The sequence below is a fragment of the Gallinula chloropus genome, assembly GCF_964237585.1.
Source record: "Gallinula chloropus genome assembly, chromosome: 1".
NCBI lineage: Eukaryota > Metazoa > Chordata > Aves > Gruiformes > Rallidae > Gallinula > Gallinula chloropus.
The window spans coordinates 156400529-156428253 of NC_140085.1; the positions used below are offsets into that span (position 1 = coordinate 156400529).

Genomic DNA, 27725 nt, shown 5'->3' on the forward strand with positions numbered 1-27725 from the left:
TCACAGAAAATCAGAATATTTATGGACGTAACACCAGTTTAAAAAAAAAAAAATATTCAAAAATCACATCCAAACTCAAAGCAACACTTCTTAAGAGTAATCCTTCAAAGTTAGCATAATAAAAAGTTCTCATTTCCCTCAAAGAAAAATAATTCATCCCACCTACCAAGCTAGAAAAAACTATTTACAGTTGTACTTTGATCAGAAGTATCATTAAGGTGTGTAATATAGCCACTTCTATCCCGCCATTAGAATTTCACTTGTCTTTTAAAGTATAGTTGTATTTACAAATGCATAAATATCGTTAACTCTGATCTTCCTTAAGATCTGAACGAAAACAGCCTGTTAAGTCACAATACAAACGTGTTAGTGGAAAAAAGTGTTTGGGGCAGCTGCTTATTCAGCATCACTCTCAAAGAACAGGAAGCCAATACTTTGATAAAGCTCAAGTTCGTCAACTAGACCGGGGCTTTAAGTTACTTTAATGAAGATTAAACCTCTTCTGTGATAATTCTTTACATTGGTTTCTTCAGTCAACTTTCACCACGCTGTAGATCTTGGTTACAAACCAAAAGCATGCAAAGAATCCAATTGTCCCTAAAAAATTAAATAGTTAAAATCGCACGTTAGGAGAAGTGACACGGGAGACGTTGATCTCTACCCGTCGCTTACACATCAGGACATTCACATACACACTCTGCTATCTTCAGTCTTCCACACATCCACCAGATCAAACAGCAGAACATTACAGAGAGCACCTGGCCTTTACAGGCACCAATTACTACATAAAGCATTTTACTACGTTTACAATCGCAGAGCTGACGACATGGGAAACTCATTTTACGGCGTCTGCGTTCTTTCTCTTCCTACATCTTTTTGCTCTGTTGTTTCCTTATTACCCAGTCCAACTCCTTCCTATTGCTGCACCCTTCAGTAACCATTCACACTTCACCTGGTCAGCTCAGCCAGTCAGAACAGTGTTACTATATTTAATAAACCAGTTAGACTGACAGCATCAGAAGGAGTTTGCATTTCTTAGTTACGCTTTAAGATCTCAGAAAATCAGAGCACTACCTTCCCCCCCATAAACCACATTAATACAAATTTCAAACCATAGTGCAGTTACTATGCAACTCATACTTCTTACTGACAATGTGTTACATACCTTAGAAATAAACACTTTTGACTGCCATAACTATTTCAGAAGGTACAAGCAAACATGAACTGAAATCTAAGAATGAAGACTGTTTCCCTAGTAACTTATAATCCTGTTGGCTGAAGAAAAATATCTGCACCCCTTCTCTTTGTGGAATCCAACAGAAGTTTTACACAAAAATATTCTTTTGAATGTAGAATAGTCAGTATAATTTGGCTTCATTAATCTAACTGGATTAGTTCAGTAAGCCTCAGTCAGAACAATGACAGACTTAGGAGCTCAGAAATGCTAGAGGAACCTTCAGGTATCACAAGAACTAGGACAGGGAAAAAGCCCCAAAGTTTCTCTGAATTTTGCCTGTGTACCTCTTCCAAGATCGTAGCCTTCACTTATGCAAGAGCAGGGTTAAGTTCTTTAAAGGTAAAAAAAAAAAAAGAAAAAAAAAAGAAAAGGCACCTTTATTTTAGATCTGATAAGAGGCACACTGAAAGTTGTGTGCTAACTCAACTCATTCACTGTACAAGCTTGGAAGGAACCCTGAATGGTATCACGGGGTTTTTTTGGGTTGGGTTTGGGTTTTTTTTCCTTCTTTCTTCTTCCCCTTCACGCTTGCTAAACTACTGATGCTTAACTGACTCATTGACTGTGATACGTAGTTGTGGTCCCAGCTGTGAATCAAAGATTTGTCATGCAGCTCCCGGTATTTTGCCTGCTGAGTCTGATCAATGACCTGGAATGCAGCACGGATGCAAGTGCCTGAAGCATGTGTTACACTGACATAGCAGCAGGGCACCATCAAAACCCTTCCCCATACTGATGGTTTTTAACAGATGAGTAAGCAGCAGCAGAATAGTTTTGATACAACAATTATGATTTTCTCTTTTTAGCTTCTTTATCATCCTGACACAGGAAGCCAGTTGCCTTTAGGAGCAGTTTTTTTGCTAAATTGCTAATAGGCTTTTTCATTTATGAAACTGGAGAAGAACTGCCTGCCCTTTCACCCCTCCTCTGACTCCTTATGTAAAGCCTTATCTCAAAGCTCCTCAGTAAATCAGAACATATCCAGCCTTGAATGCCTATCAACCGAAATAGACAGAATTATTCTTAAATCTGAAGAAACAGCACTATTCCCTCAAAGAATAATTTGCACTCAATCTTGTGGGAAGTAGATTAAAAAAATAATTATTAAGCACAGTGTTTCAGAGTTCCAACCATTCAGTGCACTTCACATGTGTTCTCCCCTAATATACAAACCAAAAACTTAAAGCACACAGAGTCTGAAAGCCCAGTTCAAGTTGCACAAAGTAACTCACACCTCCACTGCCCCTGTTATGCACAAATGATTTCCCCAGAAAGCACCTGAGGGGGACTGAGAGTAAACCACCTCTTCTTGGCATGCTTGCAAACCTATCCTGAAAAGGACTCCCCAGATTTGCTGGGAGGTGCTGCACAGCCAACCGGTCAACTGCAAATGAATGTGTGAGCGAAGGGAAAGGGCGACACAACGGTCACACCTTCATACCTCTAGATGATGTCATGTGACATGAGTGACTTGCAAGAATAAGGGCAAAAGATAGAAATTATATGGGTACCTTAGCTAAGCCAAGTCTCAGCACAGAAAATTTAGTGTAAGTCCCCTTTATCTGGAATGTGGACACCAGAATTACTGCATGCATCCAAAGTAAACAAAGGAGACAGGGTAAACACAGTTCTGGTTTTAGCCAAAACCAGACAGACATACCAAGTATCTGTTGGAAAAGCTAGTGAAACTAAATTAATTGACCTTACATAAGGCCTAATTAGTTTCTTAGGCAACTCTGTAAGTTTGCACATTCCTTTCTAGTTGAACCCAGATCAGAAATACAGGTTCTGAGAAAGGCAGGGTGAGAAATAAGACAGAGTGAGAAAGGGAGGCAGAATCCCTGATCGATGGATGCGTTCGGAGTGACTTGCTACCCAGTACACAAAATATAAACAGAAGTAGAGATGATGTGTAGGTTACAAAATAGCTGCAAGCGATGCCAAGGCACATTAGACTGACTTAAAGGGAAGGATGGAATAGAAAACTAACCACTTCTGGAACACAGCTTGATCACTTTTCAAAGAGATTATATAACATACTTCATCCCCTTCTCTCCTTTTAACAGGCAATGACCCAAGAAACTCCTTGCAGGCTCTTGTTCCCGTTGATCATCATCTGCATTCAGTTGTGGTGCCCAAACAGTCTCAATATTTCCTAAGCTGAAGTGGCAATGTCTTTGAAATTAATACTCGGTTAGACTTTAAATGAACACCGTTTCTCAAGTGTCAGTTCTTCTCCAACTAGATTCCCTTTTTGTTTTCTCCTGTGTTAAGTGGAAATGAAAATTCCACTTATAGTGAGATCTGCATTAAAAGCTCCGATGAGAAAACTGTGTGCTGAGATGCCTTAAAATACAGCCTGAATAGCTGTATACATAAATACATATCAAAGTCTTTGGAATCATTAAGCTTCATCATAAATGCAGAGCTTAAAATTATCTAAAGCATCTATCAGTTCAAAATAGTTTTTGAAGTATTGCTCTCTAGGGTAAAGTCCACAGAGACAAATTACATTCTGCTAGAACAGAATTTAGTGTTTTTAAGACTTTTGAGGGGGTTGGCAGTTGCTGCCTTCTTGCACTAGAGTTTGAAAGGAGACTTCTAGTATTTTGACCTCCATTCTTCCACCCTTAGCAAGGGATAAGCGTGTCTGGCTGAAGATTCCTTCTCAATACTGAAGATGACAAAGGAAGATTTTTGTGACCTCATCTCACTTATTGAAGAGGAAATTGAAATGCAGCACCCAAGACACGTGCTTTTTCCAAAAGGTCACAGTAAAGATGACAAGGTTCTGATATTGCATCAAAAAATGTTTAGGAAACTGTCTGCTTCCCATGCCTCATGAATGCAATTGATGGGAAAGAAGGTAAAGAATTTCTGGTAAAGAGCATTCTCTGTTTACTCCTCTCTCTCTTCCTCCTAATTCCACAGAATCTGCAATATTTCCCTTGATATTGTGTTTCTTCAAAAGACAACTCATTAAATAATTTAGTTTGTCACATGATTAGCATAGGAATGAAATCTGGGGAAGTATTTATCAGGTTCAAATGTCTCATGTTTGAAGATTTAGTTATAGGCCACACCTCAGATTAGCAGTAGTTTTGCCTCATCCTCACTTAAATCTCTTTCACTAAAATTTGTGATCAGAGAGTTGCAAAATGCTACACAACTACTTAGAAAAAACTCCAAAAGACTAGATATACATTTATAATCCTGTAACAAGATAAGCACTGCCAAGGATTCCACTGTAACAAAGTTAAAGGTAGACTCAAAATTTAAAATTAAGGTTCAACATACTTACCCGTGAAAAGGAAGAAGATCAAAACCATGATCATGGTATAACCGAAATATAAAATGGTGCTAGCTGTTCCTGTGATTTGCAGTTTAGAAAAAAAGTAATGTATTGCATATATAAGGAAATAAACTGCAGTGAAACCACTCGTGAGGAATGAACGCCACTGCCAGTGATAGTCCTAGAAGGGGTGGGGGAAACAAAGAAAGAAAAGTCTGAGTAATATTCCATATACCCTTCACAGAGAGAAGAAACCTGAAGATCAGTATCAAGTAGACAAAAATCTAAACCCACAAATAATTCAGACGTCCTACTGCCAGCCAGAGAGATTTCTCCCCCCTCACCCAAGGCTGGGCATGCCCAAAATGCACTTGGATTGACCAAAGTTAATGGATTAGTTTAATGTCTTCAGAAAGAGGGAGCTGGAATCTAGAAACGTCTGACTTAGCAGCCCTCAGTGCAGCGTTTTAATAGTTGTTATAAGTTTTGGAAACATTCTTAAAACAGTATCAAGTCTGAACATTGAAGAATATGTCTTACCTCTGCACATAGATGGAAGTAGCAGAGTAATATTGTAGCCTCAGAACACGTAATAACCAAAATAATGAATACCAGAAACAGGAAGCCAAACATGTAATACATCTGGTGAGACCTATAAAAAGGAGTTTAAAAACATGCAGTAGTATCATCTTCACCTTAAGTATTCCCCTTCAGCTGTGTGGCCACCCAATTGACTAATCTGTTCTCCAACTGAAGAACGGGAGCCTCCGTGGCTCAGTCTGAAAACAGCAAGAAAGCAAACCCAAAGCACACTCCTGGTTGGGATTTTAGGGAAAGAACTGACTAAACATAATGAGTGAAATTACAGTTCCAGTGAAGTCAGCATGACCTCTTCCACTGACTTCAGCAGAACCTGGATTTCACCTCTCATTTCAATCAAAGGGGCAGAGCTGCAAACTAACAAGAAATGTCAAGTGCTGTAGCTGTCTGTGTTGGGTAGAGGCACCTGTTCAAGGTTCAGAAACAGTTTAACAAGATCCAATCACTAAAATATGCCAGAAGGAAGACAAGTCCCTCACAGTAGATTAATTTTTCAGTATGCTGAGCTCACATCAGAATTTGCTTCCACTGGACTAGTCTGTGGCACTTTATTTTTGAAAAGAATTAATCTGGTGCCTTCATAAAGGTTTCATAAAATTTCTTCTCTTTTTTTTCTCCCAAGAGTAGTAAAACCTTTCAACCCCAAAACCAGCAACTACAGCTACACCAAAAACTTGAGTCTAATTTAATATGCTTACTACTTTCAAGTTATATGCCATATGTCAGCTTCAGAGCCACTTGCACATGAAGTCCGGGGGAGAAGCATGAGAAAAGCAGGTATCTGAATATCGCAGGTCAGCTGTAGATTGCTAAGCATAACACAACCACTTCTCTACACACCTCAAGAAGCAGAACAGGCACCGAGTATCTTTTAAAAACCAAAGTGTTAAAAAGATGTTAACACTTACACTTTTATCAAGCTAGTACTCTGGGAGACGTGTGTCACCAAAAACGTGTCAAAGTTTTTCTTAAAGCTGGTTTGACAAAGAGGTTACCACTTTTTATGACAAAACAAATTCAATTAACTTACCAAATACTATTAAGAATGAAGAACAGCTGTATGAAGATACACCCGAAGGGCAGAATCCCTCCCATGATGATGCCAGGTAAGGGCTTCGTATAGAAGGACTGCTCAGGAATCTGCCGAGGAATTTGGTTTGTGCGAACGGGGTGCTCGATGGCCTGTGAACAGAAGCAGGAGTTGGCCCAGTAAGTAACATGCCACACTACAGCACAACCCTTCTGCTTTCTTTTCAAAGTGAGCAGTGGCAAAAGGTTACTGTTTGGAGCACATGGTCATACCCAGCTACCACTGGGTCTGCTTTTGCTACCAAGATTTGCTGGGCAAGCAAGCTAAAGGACAGCTCTAATTGAAAGCACAGCATCAGGTATTTTGGACTTCCCTTTTTACGAGTGCCTAGCTATGATATGTTACACAGCCCAAGCTGACTTCTCACTTTTCAGCTGAGGTTTTCCCCCCTTCTAAAAATCCCTGTATGTTGTTTTCCAGCATTTACTCAAAAAAAAAGAAAAGATTACATTAGGGTAAAGTCACAAAGTCAGAGGATCCAATCTGGTGACTAAGTCCTAATATGAGTGAGGGGAAAAAAGAAAAAAAAAAAAAGGAAAGAGGTAAATACACACCTTCCCATCTTTCCCCTTTCATAAAGACTACATTAAAAGTGTCAATAGATACTTGCTAGGTACTTGCCTTCGCATTTGATTTTAACATATTTGTGACACCTGTCACATCACCTTATAGTTTATCAAATCCTCCTTTCTTAAAGAAACTGCCTCTGTACAAGGCAGGGGGGCTTGCTCAAATTTCAACCTGGCTATCAGAAAGTCCCACTGAATTCTGGTTATGAAAAACGGGATAACTACAATTGACTTAAAAAGTGCCTTCTAAGATACTTAAATATTCTCTGAAGGTATACCTAAATATTCTCTACAGAGAGCTGGCTACAGTTTTGGCTACAGAGAGCACTACAGAACTCTAGCTTCCTATACAGGGAAAAGAAAACCCCACAAAAATATCTGACCTTGCAGACTGAAGTTTGTGGGGCACAGTAAACCACTTATGAAGCAAAAAGGGAAGAACCAGTTTCATTATTTAAGAAGGTTTGGTCAGCAGTGTCACAGAGTCCCTCATATAAATAAGTCAACTTGGTCAGTTTAGGAGTAAATCCCAATTAACGTCTGCCAAGCAGTGATAATCATTTATGGAACTCTTATGCAAAGAGACTTCACAAGTACTCTTGTAGCAAGTTAATCAGAAAATAGCCTTTTAAACACTTGGTGTAGGGTGCAGACAGGAGCAAAAAAACACACAGAGGAAATAGCAGAAACGCATAATTTGCCTTCCCTTACGCTTGGCTGGGTCAACTAAATCTTTTAGTAATGAAAGAGATGCCAATTAAAATAAAGAATGCCCGAATCACTGCTTTATCTGAGGCAGTCAATTAAAGACAATGATAACCCTAATTGTTGCAGAGATACATCACCAGCAACAACCAAGTGAATAGCAAAGTCTTGGAATCTCAAGATCAAATACCTAAAGCAGCTCTGAAGAAACCGAACAGGAGCTGACAATGCAGCCAGCTGGGTTGCTACCTCAGTCACAGTCTATACAGCTAAAGGTATGTATGTGCATATACGTGTCTACACACTTAGGAAACAATTTCTCAAACACTTACGTTTTTCTTAAAACCAAAATAGGCACCAATAAAGGTCAGTGGCACAGATATGCAAAACCAGAGTGCCAAAATAGCAACCAAAGTACCGAATGGAATAGCTGCTGAAGAGCCTTCTCCCCAGAGAATGAGGTTCATGATAAAAAAATCTGCAAACACAATTCTGAAAAACAGATAACACACTTAAAGCACAGAAATACTTCTTAATGTTTAATACTTCTAACAAAACAATAGCACTGTGTTAAGATTTTAGTGTAAATCTCTGTTTAAACCAGATGACACACACCAAATATCAAAATGAGGAGGTCAAACAAGCAATTCTTTGTTAATCTAGTGGGATTGAAATACAGCAGGAGCTGACATTCCAGCTAAGCAATTTCAAATATATGCTTGTCTTAAGTGCACTTCGGGCTAAGACTGCTTGCTGTGTTTAAGTAGAACCATTTATCATGGTATTTATACAGTATATGACACTATATAAGACCAACTACAGTGTGGTCAGAGAAACAGCCTAGAGAGTAAAAGAAAGCCTTGAAAAAGCATGCCTGTCTAAAACTTACTACTATCATGATACTCTTTCTTAATCAACCTTTTCATGTGGTAAACAAATGCTTGCTAAAAATCCAAATAAATCTAAGGATGATATGCCATTAACATATTCATCGTTGTCAAAAGTGCCGTGATAACTCTTGTAGCTTCTGGTATGAAACAAGATTTACTTGCAGACTGAAACTTAAATATTAGCTATGCATGTCAGAGAAGATATTTAATATTTTTAATCATTCAACTTACCCAGGACAAAGGAATGATGTCAACAGGACATTTGTTTTCCATTTCTCGCCTCCAAATGCTGTATTAAAACATTTGACAGTCATCAAAACATGCATTAAACTCACAACTGTTAATTTTCCAGTTCATTTACCTATTATACTTAGCTTGCAAATATGTAAATAATGTGCTATCATGTTCATGTTTAAAACAGTAAACGAAATCTTCAGTAATAAAACTGAACTCTTTCATCATATTGCCTAATCACAGAGCTTCAAAGCAAAGCCTCCAACCAAGGTCAGCAAAAGTATCCAACTAAATAAACTGGGTCTCTGACCACTTTATCTGCTAATAGGAGTAAACAGCTTTGCAGTACTTTTTAAGTCTTTCAAAATAGTTTAAACCTGGAGTAAGAAGTTTAAGCTTTCTAACATTTGAATGCAAGTTTTAGTAGTAAAAAAAAAAAACCCAAACCAAAACCATAGATATGTGAAAAGCAAATTTAAACAGCTTTCTTGAAATAATTTTTGTGTATGAATTTTACAAGAAAGTTGGGACTAACACATTTGCAGGAAGCAATGACGTTCTCTTGAGTCTTAACAGCATTAAGCAGTGGTGATACCAAAAGACCAAAGGCAGCTTTATTAAGAAAATCTTTACAAATTTGCACTATGCTGATAAAAATTCTAGTCAGCATACTTTCAAATGGAAATATCCTGCTGGAATTCAGTGAAGCTGACAATTTCATCTGAGCACTGCCATAATGATATGCTTCTTTACTCGAGAGTCAGAAGTGATTGTGGTTAGAGTGATTTTAATTAAGTTTCTATTTCTTCATAAAATCTTTGTAAAACAGGGCACCAGTTATTAAGATTAACCACTTAATTTCAAGTCAGGTTTCTTTTTTTAAATGCAGTGTTGAAAAAAACCCACACTTTTACATATCCATTTCAGTTGCATTTGGGGTTATGTCTCACATTACTTTGTATACTACAAGGAGAAACCATTTCAGGTTGGCAGGCAGGCCTTGAAACAATAGCTAGCTGGGATCAGGGAAGGAAACCAGTATCAACTAATTACTGCCAGGTGCCCAGTCACCACTGGGTTGATTTCTACTGTTACAGAACCCCCAGTAATCCTTCTCCCCACACCATTCCCACAGTCTGATCAGCACCTTTCTCCCAAAGATCTAAGGCACTTGCTAAGAAGAGGTGACAAATCTCAGGCATGGGAGAAAAGGGGTTTGTGATTTGGTGAGAAAAAAAAAGTTCCCAAGCAACATCCATGGCATGTTAACCCCACCCACCTGTAGGAAACAAAAGTACAAAACTGTCTGATGTAATGAGCTTTGTACTCAGTAAAATGGAATCTGCTTCCAAATTCCATAAATACATAGTAGCAAGAACAATTCAGGGTGTTTAGGCATGAGCATATTAAAAAAAGAGTAACCATGTCAGTACCCTGTATGTATTTTCTATTGCTAAGGTAAGTCCATTTCTCCAATTCACCCCAAGAGAAACTACAAACAGCCCTGCAAAGTAAAAATCAGTTTTGTGATGATAAATTACTTTAATGAACTTAAGCCTTGTCATTTTAAATAACCTTTACTCACATTTGTAGAATCTGGCAGCAACGTAACCGGCTGGAGTGCCAAGCAGTACCCACAAAACCACAGCACAGGTCATTAGAGCTCCCCGGTTCGCAGGTGACAAAAATCCCAGGCACGCAAAAACTACAAAGCAGAGGTGCACAGAAAGTAACCATACATTCACCTCAAAGCCACTACACCTCAGCTGTCTTAACGTCTGTGTCGTGTGTCTGCTCTATCAGCTCAGCTGTTTCTAGCCTTAAGACTTCCAAGAAATTTCTAGACAAAATCCATACTGCTAATTTTACTGGCATCATGCAATTAGCAGTGAAAAATCATTTGTATTCAAGTAAATCCTCCACACTTTGTTACTTACACAAGGTAACAAAAGTCATTATCAGGATCTGCGTGCCAGAGCCTAGAAAAACAGACAACAGCATTCCTTTTCTTGGGGGCCTGAAAATATCACCATGAACCAGCTTCCAGCCAAATTCTTCTTGAGCATCTTCCTGTAAAGGAAACACACCTATTTTAATACAGTGGATCGCCACTTAAATAGCTTGTTTCACAAATACATTTAGCTGAAAAAAATACATTCCAAGTAAGTTTGAGAAGGTACATTTTAGACTTACCGTGGAATCCATCTGATTGTATCGCGCAATGTCTTTATGCAGGGTCCTCAGCATAATCATAGCGACCATTCCGGACAGAAAGAGGACAATGACCAAGGAATTCATAATACTGAAGTTAAGAGAGAGGAAAGTTAAAAATCATCACTCAATCTGAATTCAGTACATTGTACTTGAGGACAAAGCTTCTCACCTGAACCACTGAATGTGAGTGTGAGGCATGGACTCCAAAATATAATCCCATCTTGACGCCCACCTTATATTTGGCTCTTCCTGAAAGAGTAAACACGTCAGTATCCAATTTGCACATTTACAAGGTAGTGTTCATGCAAAGCAATCTTAAATCTCCTGATAAGGGAGATTTCGTGTTGCATGCCTTAAAGGACATTGTTTAAAAACAGCTTCCTAAAACAAACTTAAGATTTGACCACAGCATCTAAACCATAATATTTTCTGAGTAGTATCAAGCACCCATGTCTTCTTAAGACATAAAAGCCTACTGAATTAATTTAATTGTGCTTCCACCCTCCAAGAATTACATTAATTCACTTTGAATTCAAACAATTAGCAGAACAATAAAAGAACATACATTTTTTAGCATATAGAAGTCAACACTACAAACCCTGAGAAACTAAGCTCTGCTATATACTTTCCAGCATAATATTCCACTTTCTAGAGAGTCTGTCTATACAACTGTGTTTCAGTACCAACTACAGACCCAGTTCCTCTCAGTGTCCATTGCAGGACAGATGAGGGGGTGGGGGGCAATAGTACAGAACGTACATTGTTAGTAGAGGGAAACAAATGATGCCTTCAGGCATTGCAACTGATTATACTTATTCATACTGAATATCCATTGATCAGAAACACTTCAAAAAGCGCTTTCCTTTGTTTTATTTTGTAAACATTAAAAAAAGGGAATAAACACTGCTGATTGACCTGAAGATTGCTATTAAACAAACCAGAAAAACTAGTATTAATTAATAAAAAAGGCTAGGTGACCTTCTGACTAGATGTTATCACAGAATTTAGAACATACAAGAGGAAAAGTGCTTTCCAGAAAAGCCAGATTTTGAAAATATAAAAACTGTCATGGGAAAAATATTTAGCCAAGATCAAATATCTTGTTCACTGAGGTAATAAAACTAGGACTCAAAGCAAGGAACAAGTTTCTAAACCACTATCAACAATCCCAGAATAGAATCTCACTTTCCTCCCATATCTACACAGCCTTTTATCTGTCTTCCTGAGATGACCTGATCTGCCAGCTCGATGGGATTTTGGAAGGCAACCTCCAGATGATGTAATATTGTGCACAGGACAGTAACACACACACACATGGCTGGGCATGTCAATTTTGGAAGAGAAACAACATATTATCATGAAGCTAAGGCAATTCTTAATCACTGATTTCTCACAGGTTTCCAGAAGTACTTGCTTTTCAATATACAAATTAAGAGTTCAGGACCATAACTGAGATATTTGAGAAATTATAACTACTAAGTCTTATATGACCCCTTATGAATTTTTTCTTATGCTATTTATTTTACTGAAGAACAATCATGGTAATACAACAAACAGTGCTCAAACAGCTTCTAAGAGATAAAAGGGTTCCTGCCTGAGAAACTATGGCAATGTATTTATCTAGTAAGACCAGTGCTTTACTGTGTACTACTTAAGACAGTGGCAGTGGATCCACACCCTAACCCAATGCTACCCTCCAACTAACTTTAAAGACCAACTATTTAGTCTCCAGCTGAACCAAACCCTACAGGAGGATATGCCAAGAATTAAGAAAGGTATATTAAGAGCCTTAATATAGCAATGGCCTCTCATCCTGAAAGACAGCACTGACCTTGCAATCAGAACACGAAATGGGTTAAACAAAACCAAAAATGGCCTCATTGATGTTTTTTCATCTGTTAACTGCCAAGATTTTTATTAAAGTTCATAATGACAAAAAAAAAAAACATCCAGAAGAATCACAGAAATACTGAGGCTGAAAACAGGAATTGCTACGTGTGAGTTATCCCCTCGGTGCGTGCATAGGGAGGCAAGAAATCCATTTAGTTATAATCTTTACTCTTTAGTGAGTCACTTGCATTTTGAAGTCTTAGATAAAAAGGGAAACAGCTTGGGAAAGAGTAGGAAACTTTGGAAAACAGCTTGTCCAATATACCATTGAAAAACAAAAAAAGCCCCAACAGCACAAAAAACTCCTTCCTTGCTTGTCACAAGAATGAAACATACACAAGTGTCACTGTTCCCCACAGTTGTCTGACAGGCTGCTCTTCTGCTTTTAAATAGAGACTAGAGAACAAAGAACAGCAGCTTCCTACTCATCTGCAGATTTCTGTGGGAAGAAGAAAGCTTCTGCAGCAGGATAGCAGTTCCAGTCTACCTACAACACACAATTTCTCAGCCTTCAGAAAAAATAACCTACCAGACCACCTCAGTAAACATGGAAAGTGGGATTCTTTTAAAAACAAATACAAATTTCACATTCTGTGTGTGTGGGGTGGGTATGCAAAATTTCAAATCCTGTGGTTAAATCCCAAGCCATCTCTGATATTCCAGTTCAAATCAAGTTTTAAACCCACAGATTTTCTATTCTGAGAAAGTTTGACTTGTCCATCTTTATAATTATTTATATTTATTAGTGCAGGATTTTGAGACTTAACTACCACAGAAAGCTTAGTACTCACCTGAAAAGAAACTGAGTATGTGTAAGCAATTTTGACTTCTCCATTAGCCTTATTACTTATATCCATAGGTACTCCTGAGCAATCAGGGTTGTCTGGATGAGTATGCTTGTAACTGTAACAACACAGCATGAAAGCTGCATCAATCACAACTCTTAAGAAATAATTCATTCATCTTACAAAAGCATCAGCTTCATCAAGAATTCTTCCCTTAAACAGAAAAGTTGCTCTTAACACCTCACAAATTTCAGAATTCACAAGGAATACATTGTAAGCCCAGGAGGTTTTGATACTTGAACTTTTTAAACAAAACCTGTTTCTTCTAAAAAGAAAACTACAAAGTGCACACTCTCTAAAGCAGAGCACCAAAAAATTAAAGAAGTCAAAGAGCCTCCTAAACACTCAAAAAGTTGCAACAACAGAGTTTCTAACTTCTGTCAGGAAAACCCCCCCAACAACTTTCATTATGATGCTGGACCAACAACAATAACACAAGCTCAGTTATACCAAGAATACAAGGGTCACGAAAGACAAGCTGCTGAGAAGTAACAAACCAGCTATCAGTTGTGCAAAAGCCACACAGACACCAGAACAACTGATGAGCAAATCTGTGAGACCATTCCGTTCAAATCCCAGTTGCTGAGGACATCAAATGCTGCACTCTCACTACTGCATCGGACACTGGTGGCCTATTCTGTCACAAGATCAGGTGTTCTCCAGTAGGAAAATCAGGGTTGCTTCTCTGAACACATACCACTTCCACGTTTTTTTGGGTAGTTTTCTTGGGGTTTTTTTGGTTTGTTTTTATTTTCTCCCCCAAACAGGGAACAGCACACAAAAATCTAGCAAGTTCAGAACAAAGTTATATTAGACTACCCTAGACTGCACTACATAAATCAACAGGGAATCTAATCACACACCTGAAAACATTTCTGACTAGAAAGAGGTCCCCCAATCAAAGCAAGTATCTTGGGATGGACCACTGTTTGATGACAAGTTACTTCTCAGTACTAACCTTTTTGGTTCAAGTTTAGCAGCAACTAGTCTTGCTCCCAGAGCTTCGTTTTCCACAACATGGTAATAAATTTTTATGTCGACATGGTTGAAGATATAAAAAGTGTCTTTTTCATGAAATTCTGACTGCAATGAGAAAAGATTATGTTACACAATCAAAATATTAAGACATCTAGAAAGCCTTACACAGAAGCTTACATAGCAGACTTTTAGACTGTGTACAGTTTTCTGTCAAGACATTCTACAAGGTGAATGTGGGATGCTACAAATGCAAAACCAGTAAAGTCTTTGCATAAAAAAACAACTAGAAAAGTTAGTGCTAAGAGCTGTCTTACTGCAGTTGTAAAGTACTATGGTTGAAAACTGGAAAAAGGTATAAAATGTATTTATCAATATACCTGTATTCATTAAAATAACTGAAGATGCCCCGTGTTATTTAATTGAAGTAGAAAACTGAATAACTATGTGACAACTTCCATATTGGAAGTGTTTCGTAAATGTCAGTTATTTAAAAGCTTGTATATTTTCCATAGATTAAACAGAACCTTCCCAGACAAACAATGCAAATAATTGCCCTCTGTGAAAGAACCACCTTGACATTTAAAACCAAAGATGCACAGGGATGAACTGCAAGCAGCACCCAAGAATGCTGAAAACAAATCTCAGGTGAAGGGAAACATCAGCTTGGAACTGAATTGCCTGAAGAGGCTGTTAAATCACAGGCACTATGTCTACTGATGTTCAACTAATACTTCTCCAGGGTTCTACCCTCACTCCTTTCTACCAAGCACCCTAATGGTGAGAATAGTTATATAAACAAAGTGTTCCTCTACAGTCCTTCAGTTACTCCTTCAAATGTTGTTTCCCTTTAGTTCAAAACAAGTATTTAAACAAGACTAAAAGGATATTGCCAGATTACATATTTGATCATAAACGCATTCATTCACATGGAGCCTCAGAAACCAATTTATTACAGAGGCAAGGAAACAAAAATGAGAAACTGCAGCATCTCTCATCTGTGGTGAGATCCACTAACTAAACCCAACCATCCTGATAAAACCAAAAATCTAGTCCAGGGACTTAGTGACCTCTCCATGGAAGAGGTCAGTGGTAACCCAAGGACACCCTGGATTTCTTATTGCATTCCTGTCTTAAAAATGCTTGCAGTGCATTTATCTGGACCTCCACTAGTTAATCTAACAGCTCTGTCTCTGACAGGAGCAGCTTTGTTCACTGAGAAATCTTATATTCTGCCTTCTTCCATTAGCCCACACAGTTTTAAAGAAAGCAATCCCCCAAGAAGTATTAATTTCCATGCAGAGGTACAAACACTTCTATTGCACCAAAATGTAAATTCCAAGCCTCAGATGTTTAGACTTCTTAGGCAGTGAAGGATGACATGTTTTTCTTTTCCTTCACCCTTTACATGTACTAAATGCTGTGCACATTCATTTCCTCTATCTTTTTAAGCCCTTCCATATTATGCAACAGATCAGACAAAATTCTTAGGCTTAGATGAGGATAACAAACTGCAGTACTTGGAGAGACCGCAGAACACTTACCTACTTTTAGGCAACGACAGCTCTTAACACAGCGAGGCCTCACCATAGAAACACGGCATAGGAGAAATGCCAGGCTTTAAATTAGGAAAAAGGGGGTATTAACAAACAAATTGCATCAACGTACATTAATAACACAGGCATCTTTTGGGCGGCCATCTTCTGTAATGTAACAGCCAATAGGAAACCCGGGATTGCAGAACCGCTGGCCGTCTTCAACATCGTAACACCAGGTCACAGGCATGTTGTCCACAATCCTGCGAAGGGCACGCCGACACGTCACCATCTTTCAGAACACCCAGCGTAACGGAAACAAACCCACACTGATACTGATGTAACTTTGCCATATTTCTTATGGAAAATTAACTGCCAGAACAATACTTCTTTCAGATCTTAACACCGGGATTTACACCAACCATCAACCCAGTTTCCAAACGTGAGATAAGCATGCAGCTCTTCAACTGAAACTATCTTTTAAAAAAACTCTAAACTTAATAAAAATCAATTTAGTTCTTCAGAAGGCGCTTGTAAAAGGCTTACTATGTGACCACCAAAACCTTCTACTCTTTCTGAAGTCCCCTTAAAACCATAGCCCAATATATAAAACTTTCCAATTCCAAAGTTGTAAGAACTTAACCTTTAATTACTTTTGTCTTTAAAAATGGCCAAAATCATCCACTCAAACAGCTAAAATGAATTTGGTAATTTCAAGTTTAAGACAAAGTGCAAAATAAAAATTTGCCTACATGCACATATTATTAATTCTCCAGCTTCCTCACTGCTCTTCCATTGAAGAATGCATTCTTCACAGCACTCTAATCTTCTATTTTGCAATAAAGTTGAAGTGTAAGTTTAATTTTATTTTTGCTATTTTAAATTAATTCCTGAGCCTTGACTTCAGTTGTGGTTCCCTGAGAATATGGGATATTTTAACTAAATGGTTTACATAAGAAAGAAGTTGTAAGGCATCATAGATTTGGAAAATTATTCACTTTCAAAAATCCCTCTATTGTCTACCTGCTGCTTTTATATTACTGGCTCAAGATTTATATTCATATTACCTAAAAGTATTGAGCCCAACAGGTTTATAGTTCAGTTTCAATGAAAAAGTTGTGGAGGAACCCCATACCCCCATGAGGAGCTGCAGAAAATGATAAGACAGTAACATACAAACAGTATCCAACTTGCTAGAAACAGTACAAATGTCAAAACAAAAAGGTACTTTTAAGCAAAGATACCTGGCATAGTGACCCATCCCTTTGTAAAAGAACCTACTAAAACACCCAAACCTGTTTATGTTATGTAGTGTTTAAAACTTGCTAAAAGGTGAATCCCACAAGAAAGTAATTCAAAGAAGGCTTAAAATTCAATAGCTGCCCTTGGGGGCAACATTAATTGCTCCTAGATATGTTTTTAAAAGTTTATTAATAAACTTCACACATGAAGACATGAGACAGCTGCCACTTTGTGTGCATCACCAGACCAGGAAAAGGATAACCCACTGAAGGATAACACCAGCTTATCAAGCTACTGAACAGCCTTTAAAATTAAATGTCCATTCATTAAAACCGCTACGCTAACTAAGAGATACCTGATAATACCTCATTTGGTATTTTACAATACCTAATTAAACACAGGAGTTATGACTTCAGACAACAAAACCAAAGCATTATTTAGTCTGTTGCATATTGCAACAACCTCTAAAGCAGCACTACTTCTTGAAGCACATCAACAGACGTAAAAAGAGCAGTATGTGCTGTCTTTCTTCATCCAACATAAGAGATCTTCATCACCCCCACCATTAACTACCAGGCAGAAGTAGCTAGCAATGTCCTTGGCTCATACTGACCCAGTGGAAGAGGGGAAGACAGACCTTCCAAAAAACAGTTCACAGGTTCTCAGGAAATTCCAAAGAATATCAGAGTCGCAGGCAGCAGCACCACCATCAAATCCTGACCCATTTTACCCTACTACTATATGGGGTACAATTAAGTTGCTAATGATTCATTATACTTGGACCATATTTTGAAATTCACCTGCATGATATACACCAGAGATACCTCTTGCTTTTGTTCGTATTTTAATTTCATAATCAAAACTCAGTAAAGCATTAACCCACTGCAAATGAGTTTGGCTGAGGTAAGGGCTCTCCCTTGCATCTTCTGCAGCAAAGACATACTGAGCTGCCTTCAAGCAGCAATGCTGGAACAAACTGATGAGTTAAGAAGCAAGTAATTTTTCACAGTTAATCTTCAAATTTAAAATGACTTGAAGAGATTACACAGATGGGGCAAATATACTATACAACACTGTTCTTGTATGTCTCTCAAAAACATCTGGTGATGAACACTGTCAGTCCAGGTATCAGTATAGCTGTTGAGTCCAGTACAGTATCTCAATTCCCAATCTTATTAAGTGGCTTTTAAACCCTTAAAAGAACTTTGCACCACCTGTTTTCCCCAGGAATTTGACGATAAATTGAAGCTGGAATAAATTTCTACTAAACCCCCACTTTGGATACCCTGCTGATTCCTGCACAACACAGCCCTGTACCATACCATACCCCTGGACCACACACCATTCACCACAAAACCCAATCACTTTCATTTTGTGAAGCTGTGGGTGAGAGTGACTGTCATTACCACACAGGCATATACAGGGATTCTTCATGCCAGTGGGACTAGCAAGAAAATACATAGTAGAAATGCTATCAAAAGTACTAAGACTAAAAGGAGTACCCTAAATTAGAAGGGGATTTTTCACACCAAAAAAAGAGAACTACATCTAAAAAAACATCAGAACAGTCATACAAAGTCAGCTGTACAGGCTAAAAAATAAGTAAATACACTAAGGGGGGGAAAAACCCAGCCTTAAACACTTTTCAGAGTGATTAATTTTACAGAGTTTTGTTTCAGTTTCTTTCAGCTTAGTTTTTGTGCTTTTCTAAAAAAAATAAATTCAAAATTAGCCATTCATTTCAACAAGTAGCAGGATCATAGCCTTGAGAAACTACTTTTCATTTATACACCAAAGCATACACACTTCTAAGGCTGAAGCTTTAAGCCAGACCAACATGTAACAGTGAATTAAAAGTGGTGTAAACATTATAATATATGTAGCATTTAATAGGAATATAATAAAATTCAGCATGTTTGAAGTTCTACTTATTTCAGAATTAGTCATATGCACTTCAAATCCCCACAAAAGTTGCTGTACCTTTCAGGGTTTATTTATTACTTCTTACTTCACATACACAAACATATGGCCATTGCCTGTGAGCCCTTCTGACCTAATTTATCAACTTTCAACTAAACTAATTTTCAAGAGGTTCCCAGAAAGATTACATCTTTGAGCAATAGTTTATCCCTAAAAAGGGGTATCCTGTATCCTTTCCCAAAAGTGGTAGAAAATACACTCATTGCCTTTCCAGCAAAACTGAAGAGATGGAACATAACCATTACAGAAAAACATCAAATCAAAATACAACATTTCACCTGTTTTTTTATTAATATCTCCAAGAAGTTTTAATCTAATTGGATGAAGACCAAAATGGTTGTTTCTGTGAAGCAGGGAGCACGTATTTGGAATCATCTAGCAACATCAGTTAACAATGCTTAAGTATTACTTGCAAAAACTTGCCACAGGAACTCATCCCAACATCATACCCAAGTTGTTCCTTCTACCCTTGCACCCAAAGGCTGCTGCACAGCGCACCAACACACTGTACAAACACTGACATGGCGGCTGCTTATCAGCAGAGCCTGCTGATAAACATTTCCCAGCTTTTGCATGTGGATGCAGAGCATGGCTACATCCAAACTGAAAATCAGCAAGAGATTCAGCATATGTATTCAGCCTTGCCCCACCCTTAAATGTTCACCAGAAGGGGACCTCAATGTCCACGCAGAAACAGAAGGCCACTATACACCAAAACAACTCAGATGGCTACAGAGGGACTCAGAGAATGGGAAAGGACCAAGTGTTGATTTATTTCATTAATTCATTTTCACCGATCACCTTTCACTTCCATATCCTATAAGAGAAACAAACTTTGCATAAAACCCTTTCAGAACCATTGATCCTATTTCCTGGACACAACGTTTGAAGGGGAGCACAAAGGCTCTTGAGAACAACAAAGATGACACAGGGATAGAACGAAGGTCCCTTAAGACTTTTCTCAAGCTAAGGCAGGATTAACATTTACAGGTGCAGAGGAATAGCAGTATTTTGCAGTAAGCACAGAGGCAGCATAAAAACTACATGAAGCTTTGTGTTTGGAAACAGACTTGTTTCCATTATACCTGGAAGTGAAGGAATTTTTTTTATGAGGACAACAAACAATCTAACATCTTTTGCAAGAACAGAATGGTAATAGATTCAGTGCAAATATCCAGTGTTTAATCTGCTATTAACTTGCAAAATGATAAACAAAATTATCACCACCACACTAGACTAACCAAGCAATAATTTTTGGTATCAACTTACCAGTGATGTTGGTAATTCAGTAGCATGCTTTTTTTCAAAAAGTCTAATTTCTGTTTATCTTCTGTCTTTGTGGTATCATATGTTTTTATACAAACAGATTTACATGTTTCCTTCTTGTTGAACGTGAACTAAGGAAAAGGAAAGAGATATGAGCAAAAAGTTGTAACAAACTTTTATGTTATTTCAGTATTTAACACGTTTCCCCTATGCATTTATTATACCAGTATAGGCATTTATAAAACCACCTAAATAATTACAAAGACTATGTACATTAACCCTCAAGGGAAGGTTTCTGTACTGGTGTATGCTATAAAACCCTCCTGTGCTCATTGTAGGAGCCCTGTGCTAAGACCTCCTTGTTACCCATTAAAACCTGTTAACCTACAATGATTTACCTGACACGTCATCCTATCTCACAGCAGCATCTGCCATTCCAGGCAGATTCAACTGGTAACATTCTCCCCTAGTACATACAGAGGAGAAGGCAAGAGCTCCAGTTACCAGAGAAGACAAGCTGCCTAACACCATTCCTAATTTTTTTCACTTTACAGTTCCAGCATTTTCAGATCTGATTCCAAGAAATAAGAGGATTCAATTCCCTCTAAAGGGACAGCTGAGGAGCAAGAATCAGGTTCCAAAAAGAGAAGACAACCTCCACTGCATTTCAAGGCTCCAGCTTCATGACGCAAAATGTGTAGTTACAATTAGGTTAAATCAACAGATTTCTATTATGTGGAATTTCAGGTTTTGAAGTTCTCTGAGATGAAAGCTCTTGTGAAAAGGATCCTCAAGATTCCAATCTCCTTTGGTTCCATTTGATCATACATATTACCAACAGCCCTTGTCAGAGAACAAACCCTGTAAGGAGACGGCTCTATCCTCTCTCCAAACAACACTTGGCCAAGGTTCTCAGAGGGACGCTTCTTTCCTTCCGCTTGGCAAAAGTCAAACCTGAATTAGAGAAAAGATACAGAAGTTAATACAATATTCCCTGCTGCAAATACCAGACTTCAAAGAGTGCTCCAAAATCAGCACTTTCTTCAAAAGTGAAGGAACTATAAGGCTTTCCTTCTAGACAACTGTTTCTTCCTTTAACCTGCAAAGAAAAGTGTGAATCTCTTCATCAGCTCTTTCAGAACTCAGTTTATACATCTGGACAGGGATTTTAGTCAAGAATAGAGTTTCCTGACTGCTCTGAAAGAAAAGCACGCAGACCAGATTCTTTGGCAGGGGAATAATAATAATAAAAAAACAAAATTACAAATCTACACACCTACATAGAGACACAGCTCCTTCACAACAAGCACTACTAAATGAACAGGTTATTGCAGTTTTATTCACCAAATCATTTTACAGCACATCCTCCAAGTTTTTTCTAGCCTGTTTTCAAGTATATCACGTTTATGTTCATTACAGTGTAGACATAACTACTGCTTAACCTCTTCAATATTACCCACGTATTCTTTGAAGCAAGAACTTCACATAGTTGTATCAGGCACTGATATATTTTTGTGCACTCCTATGGTGTGTACCAAGTAAACGTTTAACACCTCATTAAGATAATTGAAGGGAAGTTCACACCTCATTACCACTTTAACTCCTCTGGCTACCGGCTTCTAAAGAAAGCAGTAATACTTTGATCTATAAAATGACAACTGGTGCAGAAAAGTAAATATTATATACACACACGGGTTTTAACCTTAACTTAATCTAAAGCCGTGGTTCGACTTGCATGAGAGCCTGTGAATTCATGCACTGCCTCTAAAGCATGAGCAAAGACAAGGGAGAAGGAAGTCGCGTAAGTATCCAGCTGCTGCTTCAAAATTCTGTACTTTTTAACTTACGTTAGCAAAATAAATAAGACATTCTTCACTGGCAAACTGCTGTAGCAAGATACAGATAATGCTTGATGGTAAATTAAATGAATCCTTTTGGGAGAACTGGCAACTGAAGTGCACAGACAGTACAATATACTTACGCGGTGTATTCGTAGGGAAGGACGGACTCTACAGAGTCAAGCCTGTTCACGAACAGCTCGATTCCGGACTGAAAGAGTGGAGATAATCAGCAGTTACATTAAAGCACTTCTTCAGTTCTGACAGACATCTATCAATAGACTTGTGTGCATAAAGGAAAGCTGAAAATCCAAGATTCGTGTAATTACACACCTCCAAATGCAGAATCTTGTGCAACCAAGTGTATCTGCTGAGAGCATGAGTAAAACCCCATGTATCTAAGCACCACAAAACCAGTGGCCACATGACAAAACCACTGCAAGGCTAACCCAATCGTTCCAACTACAAGACAGCAAGATATCCTGCACAGGAAGAACACAATTACCACTGTTGCTGGCATTTTAGTGAAGTGAACTAAGTTAGAGCCACATTGGTCATCACCACAACTTCTGGGTAATAAAAGTCTTAAAAGAACATGAATTAAAGTATGACTGAGGTCAGTACTTCTCCCTATCATTAAGATGCTTCACAATTTTATATCTATGTAGCAACTGAAAACTGAACTATGTATTCAGACTGATACATTACTTTGATTTTGAACAGCAGCTCTTTCCAAAAAGAAGGCAAACATATCCACATTCACCTTCTTACAGAAATTTATCAGTAACTCCGGAATAGAACCTGAAATTCAGTCTGCCGTGGTTTTAGACTAGTTTGGTCTATAAACATTAATTACAGATGGGGCAGCCTGCTGCTACAGAAAGGGAGAGGTCTCTCACTCTTCCCACTTCCTATCAAAATCGCTTCCCTTATTACAGTCCCGCAGTCCCACTGTATCTCAACTATTTACCTCACGCTGGTTTTGGCAGTTATCTCCTTGCATACTAAACTGGCAAAAGACTTACCCTCCGCCACCCAAAGTTTTTTAAAACTGCAGTTTTTTAGCAGCATAGCAAGTTGAAGTGTGCTAGTGTGCAATCAGACAAGAGCTGGAGACAGCAGAAGGAAGGGAGTGCTTCCAAGAACAAGACCTCCCCCTTTCACAGCAGTCCATACATTTTTTCTCACCACGAATCAACAGGAGAGCTTTTCCTCTGTATGAAAATTCACCCAAGCTCAACCAAACCAACAAATTCTGGAAGGAGGTGGGGGTGGGAGTGTGTGGGGGGAGACAGAATTGTTCATGGCTATCAGTTACTCCAGTCATTAAGTATTGTGTTTTACTGATACACTGTAGCTGTCCATATGCAAGTTAAGATTCAGTTCCATGAGAGGTAGGTAGCTGTTTGGTTGATTCCCTAAGTGAAGACACACCTTACTTCTCTCTGCCTCAAGCCGTGCAGACTTGCTGCTGGGTAGGGCATACTTGTCATAATTTCATTTGCCACTTCAACACACTAACAGCAAAAAACTAGTCTGGCAAAAAGTTGAGTAGTGTCTTGCTATGTTAATAAGCTCAAAAAAGGAATTAACAAGTAAAACAGCTGGGAAAATGCAGAAAGCTGGAACACATTGCCTAGAGGAAGATAGGAATGAAATTGCTCACTTACAGCAGCAAGGAATTAGACATCCTTGCCTGGTCACAGAACCATGATCTTGTATTAGCTATTTTTCACTGGAGGGGGAGATTCAGTGGTCTGTGGGGACAGGACAAGGGGCAATGGCTGCAAGTTGGAGCACAGGAAGTTCCGCACCAACATGCGTAAAAACTTTCCCAGTGAGGGTGACAGAGCCCTGGCACAGGCTGCCCAGGGGGTTGTGGAGTCTCCTTCTCTGGAGATATTCAAGACCCGTCTGGATCTCTCAAGGTCCCTTCCAATCCCTACAATTCTACCATTCTATGATTTACCTGAATGCTGCAGTTTTCCATGAGAAGTACATGCATTGCTGCAGCTCAGCATCTTTGGCAAACTTTCACACACAACAGCAAGTCCCCCTTGGAGCCATCAGTATGTTTTTAAACTGAGTAAGGCTTCTTAACACTCAAGCAAGAGTTGCTATTTAAGTCTGCACAGATCACATTCCATTTCTGGTGATATCCCAACCAGAACAGGAAAAGGTAGCCAAACTGAATTTGCCCCAGTGGATGACCTGACAGCTTGGAGGAAGAGGGAAGATGACAAGTCTCATCATTATTGTGCTGCTAGCTACGTGCCACGCTAATACCCCATCCTATCTCACCAACAGAGGACAGGAGAGCTATAGATTGTAGCAGAGAGCTGGTCAGTAGATCAAAATCCTTGAGGCAGGGGAAATCTCACTATTATTACTGACATCATAATCAACAGTGACAATTTTAAGAACTCAGCAAGAACATGTGTAAAATTAAAGTTATCCAGGGAAGCTTAGTTTTACCCACTTACATAAATGTTCTGATAAAGCAATTATCTGATCACATCTTGTTACTCCTGACCAGGGACCAGACTACACTCAGTTGGAGACTACACAGAGAGACTCAATGAGAAGAGTGATTCAGCTGTCTTCATATGCCTCCGTCTCCACACTGTATGTAAATGGCTGGCACAAGGTAGAGGAATATAGGAAGTGGCTAATTTCAGAATGACTTTCCAGTAATACACTTGTTGAGGTTATCTCAAAATGTTTGTGTAGCCACTGGTTGTTGATTTACATCATTGAAGCACTGCACTTCACATTTAAAGAAAGACAGATTTTCCACAATACAAATGCTTTGTAGACATTTTATGAGGGGAAAAAACTCAAACACACAACAGAGACATCTAAGAAAGATCACCCTGCAAGTGTCTCAGGCTGGTTACAAAAGACAGTAAGCAACCTGGTTTACTGGACCATTTTTTCTTAAAATAATCCATCTTTTAAAAAAAATCTTCCTGCCATGATCCCTACTTAAAGCAGAAATACTTCAAACATACTAATATTTTTTCAAGAATGTTGTGAAGAACTACAAACTGCACCTTGAAAATCTTGAAGAAAAAAAAAATCCTGAAGAAGGTAGTGCAGCACTGTAACAGGTCACACAGGAAGGGTCATGGTGGATGGCACCTTGGCCAAGAGCCAGCAGTGTGCTCTGGTGGCTAAGAAGGTGGATGGGATCCTGGGGTGCATCAAAAGGAGTATGGCCAGCAGGTCAAAGGAGGTGATCCTCCCCCACTGCTCTGCCCTGGTCAGGCCCCACCTGGAGTACTGTGCCCAGTTCTGAGCTCCCTGGTATAAAAAGGACAGGGATTTCCTGGACAGAGTCCAGAGAAGCACTATGAAGATGATTAAGGGCCTGGAGCATCTCCCCTACAAGGAAAGGCTGAGTGAACTGGGGCTGTTCAGCCTTGAGAAAAGAAGACTGAGAGGGGATCTATTCAATGTTTATAAATATCTGAGGTGTGGGACACAGGGGGAATGGCCAGCCTCTTCTCAGTGGTCTGTGGGGACAGGACAAGGGGCAATGGCCTCAAGTTGGAGCACAGGAAGTTCCGCACCAATATGGGGAAGAACTTTTTCCCAGTGAGGGTGACAGAGCCCTGGGAAAGGCTGCCCAGGGGGTTGTGGAGTCTCCTTCTCTGGAGAGATTCAAGATCCATCTGGACGCCTCCCTGTGCCACCTGTCCTAGGGAACCTGCTTTGGCAGGGGGGTTGGACCCGATGATCTCTGGAGGTCCCTCCCAACCCCTACGATTCTGGAATTCATGTTTGGATGTCTTGAAGGCTTGCATAAACAAAGATAGACCTGAACTGATTCTACTCTTGGCAACAGCCTTGTTTCAAGCATGAGGCTGGGCTGTATGACCTCTTGAGGTCTATTCCAAGTACCACTTCTATGATCCTATAAAGGAATGTCCACAAAATATTTTACTACTACAACAGAAGTGGAATGGAAATAAAAGTGAAAAATTCACACCTATGTGTTAGGTGCAAGGTTTGGCTGGTCTGAACAGAACAATACACTTAAGAAAGAAGAGAAAACACATTTATAACAACTATGCTTTCATTACACGTTTGGCTTATTACCTGCTCTTCTGATTCTTAACAGGAAACGAATAAAGCCAGTGCAAGGCATTTATTTACTAAAAGCATATGGTTAAAATAAATTCTTATTCCGAAGAATCATGTACCAGAGTTCTGTGTAACACAGCAGCTGTGAGATCAAAAAGCGTGAGGTAGGCACTTTGAACAGCCCTAACACCAGGGATCATAAAAGTGATTGGTCTTGAACTTTCTCAAGTCTTAAATAGCCATCCGGTGTAATTTCCATCACAGCATCAGCAAATAACTTCTAAAGTTCATGCAAAGGAGCAAACTATTTTAAGTAGAGGACCCCCCCCACACACACCTGACAGCATCCTTACATGTAATTCATTTACTGAAACTTTGATTGTCATTTATGTAGGCACAAAAAGAAGTTCAGGCTTCACTGAAGACTCCGGGGCTCAGAAACCCCTACACTTCAGATTCGTACAGTTAGGAAGACACAGCAAAGAAAGTGTCACTGCATTCTTGCCTTGATCTTACATCTGCTTGCAGGCATCTGCTGCTCCACCCTGCCAGGGATCACACACGCGCCGTGCCACGACCTGTCAGTGCGACTCTTACTTTCTGCAGCTTCGCAAGAAGCATTCAGAAGGTCCCGAGAGATAAGCGTCCGGCGCTTCCTATTTCCGCAACGTGACCGTAACTCACCAGATGAGCCGATAGCTCTTTCCCACCTCTCTCTCCCCCGGGGGACGGCGGACACCTCGGCACCAGCCATGACAGCGGCAACTCAAACACTCTCGGAAGTCCCTATGGCAACAGCCGCCGGGGCCGCGCAGCAGCAGCTACACGAAGCAGCTACAAACCCTCCGGGACGGGAAAAAAACCCCAAACACCAACGCGCCCCTCGCCCCCAAGCCCCGCAGCAGCCGGTTAAAAGTCAGGCCGCGCAGCAACCCGGGCCTCCGGGGCGCGGACGACGCCGAGGCCTCCCCTCCCCTCCCCTCAGCGCGGCGGGCTCGGCGGCCCCCTCGGGCTCACCTTGCACTCGGGCTTCTCCTTCCCCGCCTCGCAGAAGTTGACGGGCGCCAGGCCCGGCAGGTAGAAAGCGGCGGCGGGGGGCGCGGCCGCCGCCAGCGCCGCGGCGATGAGGAGTCGTCGTAGAGCCATCGCGGGGGAGGAGGCGGCGGGGGGAGCAGCGGCGGGGGCGGGGGGCGAGGAGGGTCCCTGGGCGCCTCTCGCGCGCCTGCAGCGGCAACGG

At 39.7% G+C, this 27725-nt stretch overlaps 1 protein-coding gene across 1 annotated transcript; it reads right to left on the bottom strand.

Annotated features, from left to right (window-relative positions):
* TM9SF2 (transmembrane 9 superfamily member 2) lies at positions 1–27725 on the bottom strand. Its single transcript, XM_084266280.1, has 17 exons — positions 27506–27725; positions 22546–22613; positions 21425–21518; positions 20568–20695; positions 16210–16339; positions 14525–14649; positions 13513–13624; positions 11001–11080; positions 10811–10919; positions 10555–10687; positions 10203–10322; positions 8615–8672; positions 7826–7985; positions 6160–6311; positions 5070–5181; positions 4539–4710; positions 1–597 (listed from the first exon to the last, which is right to left on the bottom strand). Exons 1-17 carry the CDS (start codon positions 27632–27634, stop codon positions 530–532), a joined length of 1950 nt encoding a protein of 649 aa, XP_084122406.1. The 5' UTR covers positions 27635–27725; the 3' UTR covers positions 1–529.